Source organism: Musca domestica, unplaced genomic scaffold (assembly GCF_030504385.1).
Source record: "Musca domestica strain aabys unplaced genomic scaffold, Musca_domestica.polishedcontigs.V.1.1 141, whole genome shotgun sequence".
In the NCBI taxonomy this organism is placed as follows: domain Eukaryota; kingdom Metazoa; phylum Arthropoda; class Insecta; order Diptera; family Muscidae; genus Musca; species Musca domestica.
The window spans coordinates 819,614-837,052 of NW_026712194.1; the positions used below are offsets into that span (position 1 = coordinate 819,614).

The window sequence follows — 17,439 nt, forward strand, 5'->3', positions numbered from 1 at the left end:
CTTGGAGTTTTCGAATGGTTGTAGCTATCTTCTATAAGATGGCTAGCAGGAAGAAGATTTAACCGTGTCTTTGACATAAGCAGAACTTATTTGCTGTGAAGGGTTTCCTTTTTTTCTCCAATTTCTGTCAGGGGGAACTAAAGTATATGAAGGGGAAACTTAATTTTCTTTGAAGTCTTCGGCCGGTCGGAGATTTATAATACCAGATTTAAGACAAAAAATATTAAAAAAAAATAAGTAGACTCTACAGACATTTCCATAGTAACAGTGTGTTTATCCCAATTCCAAAATTCATTCATTTCAGATATTGTGTTGATATGAAATCTGTGTCATATGCATGGCTACCATCAGACAGCTATCACCTTGCGTTGTAGCAGATTCTCAGAATTGCTTAAAGAAACTTTATTTCTTTTTGTTCAACTACTGGGGATTTAAAAAAGGCAGTGAGTGATTTTAAGTGGCATCAGAAGTAACATACTAAGTTTTCTCCTCGCACTTAGCCAAACGTATTTGCTTTCCTCATATTTCGGGCATAAAAGCCACCACACACACTTCTATACATACAATATGCAGGCATGAAATTCAAAATCTAAATACAATTGTAGGTAAGTTGTAACTTTGTGGCCTGATGGCATTTGCCCAGAACCCATGGAAGTTAGAATTTATGAGATTTCTCTCTTGATGCCACTTGATATTGTTTGAAACTTAATTTATGTGTAATTTTATGCTTAGTTGTCCTACAGAGGCACACACATACATAAATCCCCATTAAAGCACTGTGCACCGAAAGGCGCAGCAACGTGAGAACGAATGAAAAGAAACACACTAAAAACTTAACTAAATCGATTAAACAGTACTCCAGGGACAAGGCGAACTTTTGTAGGGCAATGAAAAAGGTTTACAGACAGATGTTAGGTATGATAGACGAACTATTATTATTTGCGTACCAAGTAGAGATAACTTTGAATAACATTTTCATTGCGGAAGAACAGTGGATGTGCTGATATTGAAAATATTCAAAGAGAACTGAATCGAATCGAGGGAGATCCCAAAAAATTCAAACTAATATGGCTGTTTAGTCTCATGTGGCAGCTAATAAATGTGTCTTTGAAAATTTAATAAACTTAACTTACTGCGATACTATTTCCATTTTACATTGAACATCGTTGGTTATTTCACATCATTTGCGGTATCCTTGGCGCCATCATGCCAAAGTGTATTGTCTCAAATCCGCATGTAACTTTCATAACACTTCATATGTATATTTTTTCTTCTTAATAATAGAAAGAACAATTTATTCTTATCGATATTTTAATTTTGTACATTATACCAATTAAACGAGTAGTTTTATGGAAAGTGTTCAATTGATATGATCACGGTATTCATATTCAAAGTTTGTAGATCTTTGTCTTGCTTTCTCATTTACAATAAAAAACAAACACAAAACCTATTTTCTGGCTTCATATTAAAATTCTACAGCATACACAGTTTAATTGATTTGTTATTTGATCACAAAACCGACATAGTTCTTAATATTTAGCTAAGTTCGAACCCAACTCCAGATTGTATGGCGTACAATAACTTCTCGCGCATTTGTTCGACAGTTTTAAAGGGGGGTAATTTCAATAGGTTAGTACATGTGCTTGCCGTCGGTAGGCGTTCCATGTCGCCGGCGTTCTGAATAAAGAATGGCGGATCCAAATCCTGAAGTAAAAAAAAAAAATATTAAATCGTTAGGATTCTTTACAGTTTCCACAGACATAATACCTTAAATCCTAACAACGGCGGGCGTGAGCAACTTGTTACAAATTTCAACAATTGCCGCCTTTGCAGATCATCGAAACCTTCCAAGGCGGCCCAAAACGCTATTATTGATGGGTGCTCGGGACTATATTCGCCCCCATATTTACAATGCCTCTTGAGATCTTCCAGATCGATGGGTATCTCTGCGCCCGATATTAGTATTTGCAGTTCCTTGTTACTGAACATATACAGCCATTCAACACAAACAACATTCGACAGGCCTTTGCGGAATGCTATACAGTGTTGGCGTATTTGCTTATTCAGCTTGTAGTCTGCCATTAGATGAAGGTATTCCAAGCGGTTGGAGTTGGTTACTGGTATACTTTGTCCCTGGGGCTTCAACTCAATAACTTGTGTCTGACCAAACGAACTGCTTGCTACTGTAAAGTCCAAGTTTAACTCGCTAACATCGCCTTCGTAATCCTTAAGGTATAGAAGATTCTTATAGAGCTCAGGGTCCAACGACGCCAGCTGATGTATGTCGACGTCAGCATATTTTCCAGCCAGTTTTGTTAGGAAAAACTCCGCCAGAGGAAGTTCAACAAGAAGATTTTCGTAAATAGCTTTACCTAATATTCTACCTATGAAATAGTAGTGTTTTTCAAAGTCCGGCACCAAGTCGCTGACTGTGGGATTCGGATAAAGTTTATTGTCTGTTGTGACCCTAAAAATGGCAAAGAATCGAAATATATGAATATTCCTATCATACAAATAAAAAAAAAACGTACATGAAAAAGCCTCTATTTGGATCGAAAGCTGTTTTTATTAACTCTGAGAGAAATTCACGGAATACCCCGCCGCCATCTATGCCCGCCTCATCCAAGCCCAATGACGAGACGAATTGTACTCGGAATTTCAGACGTAAATCAGGTTCTGGATGTAAGAAAGATATTTCGTTTAAATGTTGTACCATTTAAATAAGTCCTCTTTTAAAACACATACCGTTTTCCGGCCTTAGTTTGTCATAGGCATCTTCGTATAAATGACTCCTTCGGACAGTCAACATTATTGAGGGTCCTTGCAGGAAAGCCTGCAAGTTGCCCTGCACTCGCATTTTATCGGCTGCTACAAGTCCCTGAAGAATGCCCACCCGTTTACTGAAAGCCACCACAAAGGGTATTTCTCTCAAAATCGTTATTGAGCGTATTTGCTTCGTTGACATCGGTGGACCGTTTTCGAAATCCTCTCTGGTGAAATCTCGAATTGGTTGAAAAGGGCGAATGCCCCGGGTACGGCTGCCTCGGGTTAATGGTAAATCCGTCGGTCTATCCAGTGGCAAATCTAAACGTGTCACAGTCCAATGCGAATCCGGACAGAAGCCCAATCTAAGATCTCTAGTATGTATTTGGTTCAACACAAATACAACCACTTTCAGTAGATTCGCCCAAATTTGCTTTTGTCTCATTTTAGTGTCGTCCGAATCTGAACGACCCAAAACAAAACGATAGTGCTGGTTTAGATTTGAACGCGTCTCTGGGAAAGCCAATTCGACCAGGCCCAAGGATATTTCTTTGAGTGTTTTTGAAAGTTGCACAATTTCGGATAGGGAAAACGGCATTAGACGGACATGAGTTGTGGCCTGGGGACTCTTATCTATTAGTAATTTTTCATCACAGAATTCATTGTCGTGCAGTGTGGGTAGTAAACGTCCGAACAATGTACAGAATGTTGCCAGTAGTGGGACAAAGGTTTCACTGCCAGAATGTTTTGCTGAAAACGGTAAATAGTGCAATAATTGGGACAATCAATAGCCATAAATGTATACATACGCACAACTCCCTTGGATATAAGTGTCAAAGGCGCATTAAATCCCTGCTGTTTTGATTGTGACACCAATGTAAACCACACAGCTCTTATAAAATTCGGCGTAAAAGAAAGGGTATACAATAACCTAAGGAAGACATATTTCGGAATTAGTAGTCCCTCGCAAACATCTAGCGGACTTACTTGTAATCGAACATGGCCATTTTATTGAATATCATCAAGTTGTGGCAAATTTCACACAGCCCATACAAAACGTCTTCGTCGTGCAAGTATTCCTCTATGTTATTCACAATTACCTGAACTCGCCGTCCCTCGTTAAGCATAACAATGCATTCCAGAAGATATTCCTTTTCTTTGTCGGTTATGGCAACTACTTGTGGCCCAAATTCGCCATCGGCAGCCTCCCTTCCCTGATAACTATCTTCGGCATCACTCTCGTCGTCGGAAGAGCTGTCTTCGCTTTCGTTTCCATGATGGCTATGATGATGTGCCGAATGTTTCAGTGAGGACTTTGGCAACTGCAGTATTTTCGTCGATACCTCTGAAATAATTTTGATGTAGCTGCTTAGCAACTTTTTGGTGTGTAGAGTATCTGAAAGAACGAATACTAAGTATTGGAGCAAGAATTTTATTCGACCTGATAGTACATACCCAATTGTTTACGGTCCAACACAAGCAGTGAGTGTAACAAAAATGTGCTGAATATGGTTTTGGATCTATTGTTTCTGCATTTTTAGACTTGACATTGTCACTGACATTTGTCGTTGTACTCGAGGCACCAGTGAATGTGGGCATACTTCTGGCATCGACATCCATTTTCTCAGGGACCTCCGATTTGGTATACCTCTGCAGTGTTCTTACGATGAACTCAAACGGAAATTCGGCACAATCAGCAAAACAGGGTACAAGAAAATTGCGTATGCAATCGGTGGAAGGCAGCGACAATATGTGTCTGCTGAACGACAAACACACGGTGTAGGAGAACTCAGCTTCCGAGTTCTTGGCCAGTAGTAGAGGCCTCAACATTAATTGAAAAATAGCCTCAGAAAACTGATTTGGAGGATGAAGTACCTCTCCGTCCAGTGGAGGACACTTAATTTCCAAAACGGTACGTAATCGTTTGTAGTACTCCCTTCCAATGAGATATTTGAAAACCAACTCTAAATAGGTTTTTATCAGATCTTCATTTTCGACGTAACGTTCTATTGACGTTTCGGCAGTGAATGTCTCCAACATTCTCAAGGGTATAGCTTGGGAAGACTGTGAGTCGGTCGTCAGCTGAACTATGCATAGATCCAAAAGCTTCTTTAGGCGATGCAGCCACATTTTGTCTGTGGTCGAGTTTTGCAATATTCGGGCGGGACTCTTCAGTATGTGCTGGCATACTTCAATCTAAAATCAGGGTCAATTAGTCATCGTGGCACATGATGCAATTTCTGTTCCTACTTACCAAGCGTTCGCAGTCTTTGGCTTCTCTCGTGTTGTAAAAGAATACCAAACGTCGCAATAAAAACTCAAGATTCTCATCTTGCTGCAGCTGGGTCCGATGGGTCTTTAGAAATCCGTCGAACTCCTCGCGTTCGTATCGTTTTCTCCTCTGACGATGGATAAATGAACGTGAATATGACTGCAGTACAATAGCTCCGTTTGTCTCGCGGCGTAACTGATTGCGTTTCAGACGTTCCTCCGCAGCTTTGCGAATTATAGTTTCCCGATCGGTGCTGTTCGACACACCGCCAAGGCTCTGCTGAGGTTTACGACGATACTCGCCGTCAAAGCCAAACATATTTGTTTTTCAACCGTATCCGTGAGAGCTATTGAAATACTGCCTCCTGGTTGATTGATAGATTAATTGGAACAAGAACCTATCCAAGTGGAGTCTGGGTTTTTCTTTTCGACTTTCACCCGTACAATTAATACGACAGATTCCAGGGCTATCGAACGTAAAAAACTTCAAAACATTTTCTAGTAAGTAATGAATTATTAATCTATTATTTAGTTAATATTAAGACAGTTATTTTAGGCAAAACTTTTTTCCTTTATGAAAACTTTTTTCTATTTTGACACTTTAGTCAGCATGACAAGTATAATATGCTGGCTACAGAGGTACGAAAAAACCCAACTCTGAAGTGACTACGAAATGCACGCAACGGTGTATACTAATCGCTCAGCGAGTCTAAAAACGATTGTTGTAGCCCTTCTTAGTCTCGCAAGAAGAAGAATGAATACCATTTATTTTCATTTGTATTCTCAAAAAAAAATAAAACTATTTGGCGATAAGGATTTAACTCGTTCAACCAAATCATTCCATCTATAAACGAAACGGTCCATTTGTCTGTTCTTAAAACGAATGTGAAAACTGGTAATCTAGCATTAAAATACCAGCGAAGCGACGTCAACAACAACCTAGGAGAAAAGAAATTACAGCAAAAATGCAAATTGTTTTGGTGTTCGACGAGTTGTAAAGACAGGAAGTGAAGTGATGCTAAGATAAATAAAATAGCACAAGTAAATTAGGCTTTATCAGAAGCAAAAAATATAATAAACTTTAATTGAACTGAATTAAAGGGCGTTCGAGAGAAAATCAATTGAAAAATCACGTCATTTTCTTCGTCGTAAGGAGAAAAGGAGACTCACAGTAATCATTTGTGTTGTGTGTTTGTGTGATCGTGTGGTAACTTAACTCACTTCACTGTGCTGTGCTGGGAACAAGAAAAAATGTTTGCAAAATATTGGAAGAAGCCAAGGAAAATGTGAGAGTTCAAAACATGAAAACGTTAAAGTATCAGTGTCCCTTGTACAAATAGTATACCTAATATTGGTTTGGCGAAAATAAGAACAATTGCAATTGAGACATTGTCTGCTTCAAGTAAGGAACGCATTTGTGGCCTTCCCGTATACATCATGATGACCATCGACGAGGAACAGCAGGCTTTATTGAAACGTGCTGCCGAAGAGCGCGAATTGATATTCAATCGATACAGTTTGGGCTTGGATCCCAGCAATCAAGTGGATCCGTGGGAAAATCCCACTTATGAAATATATCACATAACTGATAAGTAAGTACCTATCTAGTTTGGAATTGCTATGTTGTAGGTGATTAAGCGTATTGTACATATACATAGGCAGCAATTCAGGAACTGCCATCAATAGAGGGATAAAAACCTATATTTCCGAAGAAAAAACAAGCATTGGGGTCAGGTCTTGGTGGTCTGACACATCTAAAAATGGATAAAATTAGACTCAAATTACATCCTCGCGGAGTCTTTGTTCTATTTTATACTCCACATTTTTAAAATTGCAGGCATATAGGAAACAGATATTGACATGTAATCCAGCTTGATACAGTTTGGGCTTGGATCCCAGCAATCAAGTGGATCCGTGGGAAAATCCCACTTATGAAATATATCACATAACTGATAAGTAAGCACCTATCTAGTTTGGAATTGCTATGTTGTAGGTGATTAAGCGTATTGTACATATACATAGGCAGCAATTCAGGAACTGCTATCCATAGAGGGATAAAAACCTATATTTCTGAAGAAAAAACAAGCATTGGGGTCAGGTCATGGTGGTCTGATACATCTAAAAATGGATAAAATTAGACTCAAATTACATCCTCGCGGAGTCTTTGTTCTATTTTATACTCCACATTTTTAAAATTGCAGGCATATAGGAAACAGATATTGACTTGTACTCCTAATTTAGATTAGATATTGCCTATGATAGTTATTTAATAAAATAAAATTCCTTAACCTTTTATAAAATAGGTATGGTTTTATGCATGACTCCCGCCTCCCAGACATACGCGATGCCCACGAAGTGCAAAAGACCAAAATTGAATTGGAACGGGATAAGAAGTGGGTCAAGATGATAGACAAATGGAATCCGCACCACGAAAAACTGCGTAAGCGAGTGTTTAAAGGTATTCCAGACCGTATGCGCTGGCCAGCATGGAAAAAATTATTGAATGTTGAGGAAACAATGTCTGCAAATACTGGCGTTTATGCCAAGATGCTGGAATTATCTCGCAAATACTCCACAGAAGTCAGACAAATCGATTCAGACGTCAATCGCCAGTTCCGTGATAACTTAGCCTTTCGCGAACGATACAGTGTCAAACAAGTTTCACTGTTTAATGTTCTAAATGCATATAGCATATATAATCCTGAACTAGGCTACTGTCAGGGTATGGCATGTGTTGCCGGTGTACTGTTGTTGTATATGCAAGAAGAAGAAGCATTTTGGGCTCTAAATGCCCTCATTGTAAACGAAAAGTATGCCATGCACGGTCTATTTATTGAGGGGTTTCCCAAGCTGACGCGTTTCTTGGAACATCATGACCGTATAATGTTGAAAATAATGCCAAAATTGCACAAACACTTCATGAAACACAATGTCGACGCAATACTTTATTCAATCAAATGGTTCTTTGTCGTATTCGTGGAACGGGTAAGTGATCCATTGTCCCCCTTGCAACCGAAACCATTTTCAATGGCAATCTGTTTTATTTCAGATACCATTTAGCTTAAGCTTACGTGTCTGGGACATTTTTCTTTTGGAAGGCGACCGTGTTATAACAGCAATGGCTATTACAATACTATACCTGCACAAAAATGAACTTTTGCGTCTAAAAGATATGGATTCGATATTGGAATATTTACAAGTCAAGCTACACAAGAATTTCGGTTACAACGATGACTTTGCCATAGAGGCCTTAGAACGAGTGATGAAGAAATTGAAAGAGCATAAACTGGATGTTCCTCCACCAGCAAAAGTCACAGAATTCCCTACAAAACCTTTGGGTCAATTTGTCGAGGCTGATATTGAAAAGAAAATTGGTCGACGTCATTCAGAATATACGGACACAGAAAAGCAGGTTATCAATGATGTTATTTTGAGGTAGGTGGCTTATTGCATTTAAAAATATATTTAATATTTATAAATTAATCTTCCTTATTCAATAGGCAGGAGCAAAATGCCATGGAAGTACAATCTACAGTATCATATGAAACATCAGAGTGTGCCACGGGTAAGTTATCGTCACAAGCTCGACAATTGATCTATTCAGCTTGTAAATAAAGACAACGCTTTCTTCCTACTTGATAACATAATCCTATACTAACAAAACTCACACATTTCGCACCTATTATTATTTGTTTGTATATACAAAGTAGATAATCTCAAATCCAATATATCTGGTAATATAGAAACATACATATAAGCATCCATTTTCATATCGTCTATAGTATTTGTCAAATTATGCATTCTTTTTTAAGTGTTAAATTCTTTCCACATAGTCTAAAAATGCGTGTATGACCATTAAATCTCACTCGGTGGTACTTCGTATACAGCATGAACATAAACATAAAATCTCATGTACTTTGGTGTGGATTTTTTTATTTTCTCAAGATAAAATAAATTTTTGTTTGTTAATTAGTACCACTTTTGCTAGCATCAGATCTTAAGTTAGATAAAAAGATAAGATAATAAACATAAACCTCGTCATTTGTATGAAAACAGTTGGGACCATACAACATTAGGATGGAACAATATAAACATATATTTAATAATTTATATTAGATTTGTTACAATACTAATAATACCGCAAGTTTCCGCAGAAGCTCAATGGCACTTAAAGGAGGGGATATTTTAGAAAAAAAAATGTTAAAACATGTAAACGCTGTAATAGTTGCAAAACTAGTCATTACATAAATGGTGTCGGCTCCTTAATACAACTCGTGTTTTTTTTTATACAAATAATGATGTGTGGAGAGAGTACAAGGCGAAAGATATACTTATAATTCAACGGTGCACACATGCGATGTACATAGGTATTAATAATAAGCAAACACCCTAACTCCCTTCACTTGCTGTAGATACAAATAACTTCATATTCATTGCATTGCCTTACCATATCCTTGGCAGGTTTTAGGTTAGGAACTAGCCGCATATGACTTTTTTTAATCCTTGTTATACAATTCTATTTTGTTCTGTTCTGTTTTTTTTTTTTTCTTCTTCTTTTTCTGACGTCCTCTTTTAATGTTCCGGTGTCTGTCCCCAAACCACACATGCTCTTTTATAGGTGATGCATATTCCATGAAAACGTATCAAAGTATCACTAGTTTAGCCACTTCACCAGCTATTAGCAGTAATTCATTATATAGTAATGGATTTTTTGTTACAACAACACCACCTCCACCATCTAAGACAACGACGTCGACCACAATGCAAATCAGCAATTACAATATAAACTCATCATCCACTACATCGACAACAACTGGAACGACGATTACAACAAATAATTCGGATGCAATCGACACAGCAATGGAAAATGTAAAGAGCACAATAACTGCTCAAAATAGCTACCGAACGCCGAATGGCGATCATCATTCAATTGTTTGCAACAGTACAACTGAGAATGTCAACGAACTAACCGATCACAATGATATTAATATTCTTATTACAAATTACGACCAAAAACTACTAAAAGTACACGTTGATGACGATCAGGGTGATGAAGATGACGAACTGAGCGTAGAAAATACTCGCCTTTAAAAATAAAAATACTATTATACCTATATATACATATATCTATACATATATTAAAGTTGATTTTTAGCCAAGATTATTTGTAGAAATTAAATTGTATAATCCCAATCTAGCTTCTTCATCGTTGAACGAATGTGTCAATTTAAAAGAAAAAGAAAAACTTATCCTTTACTTGCATTTCCTCTCAGCAGCATTTTTATTAAGAATACATATTTTCTTATTAGCCACAATGTATCTAAATTATCTATCTGTATTCCATTGACATTTACAAATAGTAAATAATCTTTATGAAGTAAAGTGTTCTACTACTAAATACACTACTTTTGCATGCGTTTATTTTTTTTAAATTTCATTTTCTCAGAAATTATGTATCTCAAGACTGTATTGCTGCCAATTGAAATTGTGTTGAAGTAGTGTATTTTGATTTATATACCAGAATTATGTTATTTATTATTAACCCACATTCCTATACCATCCATATATTATGTAACCCCTGTTCTGCCTATTATTAGTGAAACGATTTCGCATAATGTTATCTCCTACTTCTTCTTCTTCTTTATATGCTTACTTTTGTGTATAGTTATGAATTAAAAGTTATTATTTTTCATATTTATTTAATAAATTTTTTTACCAACACAGAGACCTGATTTATTTTTGTTTTTTGAGAAAAAAAAAGCATAGTTTGCTGGCTAGGCACTCTTTTTAATAACATGCCAACATTAATAACTTTGAAGAATTACTTGTTTCTGCAAAATATTAGGATTTAAAAGTATTGCATGTTTTTTCTTGTTTGTTCCTCTTAAACAAATATCACAAAACAACAACAACTACTACTACTACAACAACACACAAAAAGCGTTTGACCTTTACGATTCTGCTAGTAGCAGGCTAACACTTGATCACACAGACTCTCGATCGATGCGTCACTTGTGAACACTAACACCCACTACCAAGCAAATGCAATATTAACTGCCATTGAATAATTGGACTTTACCATTCAATAATATTGGCTCTTCTATTTTTATGCTAAACCAAATTTAAACCCAAATTCGAACCCAATTGGATGATCTCGGCTTATCGAAATGAACTAAACCTATACTACTCTTATCGATCCACGAAAAATGAATAAACAAACAAACAAAATATAAATAAATATATAGTAACATTAACTGTGCCCGAGGATAATCATTCAATAAGAAGTTCGCTTGCAGGTACCTCAATGGCCTCTCATGGTTCGTCGGAAACCTTCTCGCTGGAGGACAACAAGTAAGTTCTGTAGAAGAAGTAACCGGCACAAAATACAAGTCTCTGTGTTTTAGCATCCATCTGAAGACGGCAAATGCATTGCAAAACACACCACAGCGTGAGATCCTTATGGGCACCTGACGTCTACCCCCAACGCCGCCAATTCACAATCCAGTGAAACAGTGTTTTTCGTCCCCTGCTCCAGTGGAAAATGCGAAAAAAGCGGGTGTTCGGTTAGCTGCCACTTCAACGGAGACGTCCTCAGTGGATTCTTTGCACAACTCTCAGACGACTCCCAAACATGACGTTGATTTAATGATTGAGGCTGCCACACCCACAACACCAACTTCGAACACCTTAGTAGCGACGTCGTCACCATCAACAAAATCATCACCGGTGCAAACTCCAACGCCCACCTCTCATTTATCCACCTTTGCGATTGGTTGAATATATGAAGCTTAAATTGTTTTCTTTTTTCGCAGACCCAAATGAACTACACACATCGACATCCTACCTTTATTGGCAATAACTAAACCTTTTGAGATATATTTTTTTAATAGTAGTCCCAGTGAAAGTTCCCATTCCCAAAGCTAAACTGACATCCTCCAATTTTTGAAAAAAAAAATTGGCAAAACATTAATAGTTTATGTTCATTCGGAGCTGCACCCAAAAGAAATCCAAGTATTCGTGTATATATGTGTACATACATGGGCGTAGGTATATGTAACTTAGTAATTTAAGGTTGCCTTTAAAATTTAAAACATTCGTTTCATTTCAAAAGAAAATTGTTAAATTGTTTGTATTCTTAGCTTGAGTATTTTCTAATCTTTATTAAACTTTTATACGCAACACAAGAAACTCCCCGCAGAGTAGCACCTAAATGACCTTAAACTAAGTTTGAATTGTTTATATGAATTACATTTATGGCAATGCATTTACGTTCTATATCCGTAAGACAAAATATCCTTTCAATATATATTTCAAAATGACCTGAAGGCAATTTCCATTTTTCTGAAATTTTGAGAGTAAATACGCCTCAGACGTCGCTCTTCAACGTAACACGAACGAACATAAACGTATGTATTTACAATGTAAAAACCCATATTTATATATATATATATTTCACACCGAACTCCGAACTTCCCACCACTACGAACGACTATTTGTTAAGTTTGTGGACAGAGGAAGGAATAACACAGCAAATTATTATACATTTATCCTGTTGCGTCCAATGAATTTAGGTATATATATAAATATCGTAAAAACTGTATAACTTCGAAGTAAAAGGGAAAATATATATTTAAACGAGAAAGCTACAATAAAGACAACTATTGAAATAAACTATCGTTCATTTGTTTTCACTTTTCTTGCTTTTGGCACTATTCTCTATTAGGGTGCCTAAGTCCTTTAATGACACCTCTCCCGATCCTCGTGGCAAGGGGGTTGGTTGGTTGGGCCCTGGTTTCCAACCAACAAAATATATGATTTGAAATGTGGCTGGCACGCCCTTATCATTGCCATACATTTCCTTATATATAGCACTGGCTGCCAGCATTGTGTCCCTGTTTAAGTGAACGGGTCTGTTGAAGGCTGCATTGTTTTCGGCCATACCTTTGAGGTCGTGCATTAGCTCAAACATTGTAGGATAGCCAATGACGATTTCATCTGTGTCAATGGTAAGCATTGTAAAACCGGCACGATTGAGAAGCGATCCAATGTCTCGAATCTAAAGAAATGTCAATTAATTCAAGAAAACGGTTTCATGGAAACGTCACCTGTGTGAATGGCGAGATATGTGGCGCTATTCCACCCTTCCTCTCGAGTTCTGCCAGTTGCAGGGATGACCTCAGCTCGTACAAGGTGTCTCCACCGAACATTGAAGCAATAAACACGCCATCCTCTTTTAGGCTTCGAATAACTCTACCGAAACATCCTGGCAAATCATTAACCCAGTGCAGACTCAATGAAGAAAGTACCAAGTCTAAGGAGTTCTCTGCAAACTGCTAAGCAATTCTCATTAGTGTTTAACGGAGCGATATAAAGACCTTACATCCCACTGCTCTTCGTCGATTTCTCTTTTCGCAATTTGCAATCCTGGTGTCCCTGTTGCCTGCGAAAGCATAGTGGGACTGATATCACAAAGTGTCAAATGTTTCACACTCTCCGCCAAAATATGTCGGGAGAGAAAGCCTCGATTGCAACCCAAATCCGCCGCTGCTTGGAATTCCCGTTTGATATCGAAAACTCTATCAGCCAGTCGGTATCCAATTTCTTCCTTGAGGTAGTCATAGAGTTCAACATCAGGACTGGACAAAAAATGATTGTCGTTAACAACACACAGCAACAATCGTCGACTAATAGCGTTACCTCAATGCTGCTCGTTCCTTCTGCAAACGCTTCGCATTTCTATCAAAAATCTTCTGATACGAAGGTTGATTAGAATATGTATGTCTTTGTATCGCGGATGATAGAGTTACACTTCCTATTCCACTTGCCCTTTGTAAGAGTTTCAAACAATTCATCTGTATTTTGGAAGCGTTTTGCAAGATTCCCACCATTATTATATATCCAGTCTCTAAAGTCTCTAACCTTCCTCTAAATTGCAAAACAAAAAATCATAAGGTTCACAGCTGATTCGTCTAGGCATTAGTCGAGAAGGGAAGATAAGGGGGAAATATCTGTCAAAACAAACACACACACACAAATGTACATATTCATACATGTGAGCATTGTTTATATTCTTGGTCCATCAAAGGTTGTTTTCATATGTCGTCAGTAAATATTTCGGCACAACGCCGGCCGAATGCTCCATCATCAGTACCATAAATAGTTAATTTAAATCAGACTATAGGTGTAAATTTATTTCGGTTATTATATATAAAACAAATCTCTTATTCTAAATAGGTAGTGGATGAAAACGTTATCTATTTTTTGACCATTTTTAGTTTTTCCGAGCCCATTAAAATCGTTTTGTCTACTTCGGATAGCTTACGTTTCATAGCAAACGGATTAACAGAATTCAACGGAGTGCGGCTCAATGGTTTCATGTCCTCTGAGGAAACTTTCGACAGTTGCGACTCTGAATCATTTCCACTGAAATTCTCCTGCGATGCCTCGGACGAAGGGGTGGCTAGCAGGGAATCATTTGTAGACTTTTTATAAAGGGGCGATGATGATGGAGAATTGGAGAATGCAAATCGCTTTAGTGTAGACTTTTTAGTCGATCCCAAATCCATTGATTTCGGTGCTAGTTTGTTCGACGATGAGGAAGAGCCGTTCTGGTAGGCTTTGAGCAGAATCAGGGGTGACGCCGGCAAAGATTGTTCAACTAATTGCTCTTCCTGTTCCCGCGACTGCTGTTCTTCCTCTATTTGTGGTAAAAGTTCTGATAAACGATCTGATAGATGGATTCTTCCCAACTTGGTGGCATACTTTACAGCAAGCATTAGCAAATCTGTGCATGATATGGTTTCAATGAGTTCTTTTGCCCGCATTTCCATTTCGGATCGGCATGCCAAGGCAAACAGTTTTATGGCCGTCTCTTTGATAGTCTTCTCAGCGTTGTCCATCGACATCATTGATGCCCTTAGCATTGAATCTTCCAAAATAGATTTTTCGTTTTCCAAATCACACAATGGCAATTGAAGTGGCAATTCTTGAACCATAGGTCGTGGATTCGTCATTGGATATGAAGTACCGCGACATAAGACAGCTTGTAGAATCTGTGACCTTTCCGAAAGCGAGATAACAAAGTAATTATTGGAAACGCTAGAAGATTGCTTCATGGTGTCACACACCGGATACCAGCAGTTAGATTTCACGTTAAACAACTGCACGATTCCCATAGAATCACTAAAGACTGGCGAACCGCAGTCTGAAAAACCCAGCCAAGATAACTGTCTTTCCGGAGTAAGTGGCAAAGTGACGTTTTGGCACTTTAGTCGCAGGCCACACGTTTGGAACAGCATAGCTTGAAGATGTTGCTGTTTGGCGCTAGGAGTCGCGCTATGGTAGCACACCAAAATGCGATCTTCATAACCCGCCATGCAGACAACAGGACCCGGTATTGATACGACTTCTCGCTGAGTGCCCATCACTGTAAATATTCTGAGGAATTGTGCACTGGTTGCCACGGCCAACATTCTAGAAGATGCACACAATGCTTCGACACTTTCACAATCTGGTAATTGAACAGACCACTCCTTATTTCCAGAAGCTGCCAAGGCTATGCAAACGATTTTTGAGGAATTATCAGCCGCCATCGCGAGAACAGTAGAACTTAAACTGGCCATATTATGGTTGTTATAGTTAGGTATATGTAGAGAATGGTGAACGCTTGCGTCGTGGAATTCAACATCTATGGCTCCGTCAGCTCCGTCTGTATGAAGTGTTACAATGCCCACAGTATTCCACGCCAAATAACGATGTTCTAAATGGGCCGGGGTTGAGCCTGGTTGGAATGGCTCTTGTTGTTTGAACATTTTTGGCATTTCATAGCCTGCTATTGAAGGTGTTGCTGATCGTACGTCGCCAATGGAATCTTTTGTTTCTTCGTCGTCATGTGCACTGCCATTGGTATAGGCCATTACTTTATGCTTCAGCTTTTCAATTGAAACCACATTTTCATCGTCTTCGTCGTCGTCATCGACACCATTAAGAGCCCCGCCATCAACTTTTGCTTCTTCATCAGCAAATTCTATATCGCCAAAGTCGTTATCCATTGTCATGGCATTTTCATCTAAATCCGCGCCATCCTCCATGGCACCTCCACTGCAAAATAGTGTTCCCAACTGTCCGTTTGCGTCACAGTAGGCTAACTCGTCGTTATTTTTTGTGCTCCATGCCAGGCATGTTATGGCCTGACACTCACTCGATGGAGGTTCACACTTTTTACTCTGCCGTGTAGAGAAATCAAACAAGGAAATCTCACCCACATCGGTGGCAGCTGCTACTAATGAGCCATCTGTGGAAAACTGGCAGCAAGTGTAATTCCCTTTGGTTTTTTCGTCTGACAGCGTGTACAGCGTTTCCCAGCTACTTGTATTGACCACATATATTTCCTTTCCATTTGCATAAATCAACGAATTGCCGTTACGGGGCTCAAAGCAAGGCGTTCCAAAACATTTTGCATTTTCAAAACTGTTAGCTTTAGGCAAACCTGTTATGCTTTTTATTTCCTTTCCTCCACTTGGCAAGTCCCATAACTTTAGCACACCGTCGCCGCCCACTGAAGCCAAATAAGTACATTTGGGATGAATGTCCAGCGCAAGCACTGGCCCTCTATGGCCTTCCAAATCCAGTGGTAGACTTTCTCCGTCTTTGAGAACTTTTATTTTAGTATCCTCGGAACCCGCCGCCAAATACTCTTCTCTAACTTTCATGCATATAACTGGAGCGGTGAATCTCAATAATGTTCCATCATTGTCCATATCTGGGAACGTGTATGCCTGGACCGTATTTCTGTCGGTAGAGGCCAACAATTTATCCTTCTTCTGCGCCAGACACACTACAAATTCGCCCAAACAATTCGACGAAGGGTCATCGTCATCTATTCCTCGCCATTTCCGTGTATCTCCATCCGACCCACAGGTCAATATAAATTCTCCGTTATCCGTGTAAATTAAACTGGTATGCCCGGTAGTGTGGGCGTACCTCAAACTACTCCGTTCGTACATGTTCCAGCTCACCGACAGTTTCTAATTAATTTTGATTACAATTAAATTGAATTGTTTGCATTGGTTTTGCGATGTTTTTGCAGGGTAATATTTTTTGGCGCTAAAACATATGACAGCAAGCACTTGAGTTATGTGAATTGTTGGACAACTTTTTCTTCTTCTTCTTGTATCGGCAACTCATGGTAGAAGAATACAGGTAGGTGCATACACATTCGTGTACATTGATATGTCGAAAATACCAAAAAATAAAAGCTAATTTTTTTGAATATTTTTTATATGTTGCTGAGAAAATGAAATCGTTTATTGTAGTAAAATATTTTACATTCTTGTAGTTCTGGAACAAACAAAATATTGTCCTTTTTTTCTTGGATCCAATTTTGTAAAAAAAAAAAAACAAAAC

At 38.4% G+C, this 17,439-nt stretch overlaps 4 protein-coding genes across 9 annotated transcripts; 1 reads left to right on the forward strand and 3 right to left on the reverse strand.

The window, feature by feature from the left end:
• Positions 1 to 1,260: 1,260 nt before the first annotated feature.
• Positions 1,261 to 5,623, reverse strand: LOC101890843 (ubiquitin-protein ligase E3C). The gene is given in 9 exon segments (XM_005186485.4): positions 1,261 to 1,704; positions 1,768 to 2,467; positions 2,532 to 2,676; positions 2,746 to 3,513; positions 3,573 to 3,694; positions 3,751 to 4,159; positions 4,219 to 4,290; positions 4,293 to 4,959; positions 5,018 to 5,623. Coding segments are annotated over 9 exon segments (3,387 nt in total). The 5' UTR covers positions 5,354 to 5,623; the 3' UTR covers positions 1,261 to 1,536.
• Positions 5,624 to 5,778: 155 nt separating this feature from the next.
• Positions 5,779 to 12,705, forward strand: LOC101891127 (USP6 N-terminal-like protein). 5 transcript variants are annotated; one of them, XR_009341720.1, is made up of 6 exons: positions 5,779 to 6,626; positions 7,338 to 8,019; positions 8,084 to 8,469; positions 8,535 to 8,599; positions 10,976 to 11,385; positions 11,439 to 11,482. XR_009341720.1 is itself a non-coding variant. In XM_059119284.1 (6 exons), exons 1-6 carry the CDS (start codon positions 6,472 to 6,474, stop codon positions 11,503 to 11,505), a joined length of 1,410 nt encoding a protein of 469 aa, XP_058975267.1. In that variant the 5' UTR covers positions 5,780 to 6,471; the 3' UTR covers positions 11,506 to 12,705. The 5 variants fall into 5 exon arrangements, 4 of the variants coding, with proteins under 4 accessions (XP_058975267.1, XP_058975265.1, XP_058975266.1 ...); XM_059119284.1 differs by having other exon boundaries at positions 5,780 to 6,626; positions 11,331 to 11,385; positions 11,439 to 12,705; XM_059119283.1 differs by having other exon boundaries at positions 5,781 to 6,626; positions 11,280 to 11,385; positions 11,439 to 12,705.
• Positions 12,639 to 14,012, reverse strand: LOC101891536 (arginine-hydroxylase NDUFAF5, mitochondrial). Of its 2 annotated transcripts, none has more exons than XM_020037838.2 (4): positions 13,732 to 14,012; positions 13,415 to 13,670; positions 13,140 to 13,367; positions 12,639 to 13,090 (listed from the first exon to the last, which is right to left on the reverse strand). In XM_020037838.2, the coding sequence occupies exons 1-4, from the start codon at positions 13,920 to 13,922 to the stop codon at positions 12,713 to 12,715; spliced, it is 1,053 nt and encodes a 350-aa protein (XP_019893397.2). In that variant the 5' UTR covers positions 13,923 to 14,012; the 3' UTR covers positions 12,639 to 12,712. The 2 variants fall into 2 exon arrangements, with proteins under 2 accessions (XP_019893397.2, XP_005186547.2); XM_005186490.4 differs by having other exon boundaries at positions 13,140 to 13,364; positions 13,732 to 14,006.
• A 186-nt stretch (positions 14,013 to 14,198) lies between these two features.
• Positions 14,199 to 17,200, reverse strand: LOC101891711 (WD repeat and HMG-box DNA-binding protein 1). The gene has a single exon (XM_005186491.4). It carries the CDS (start codon positions 17,037 to 17,039, stop codon positions 14,289 to 14,291), a length of 2,751 nt encoding a protein of 916 aa, XP_005186548.2. The 5' UTR covers positions 17,040 to 17,200; the 3' UTR covers positions 14,199 to 14,288.
• Positions 17,201 to 17,439: the final 239 nt, after the last annotated feature.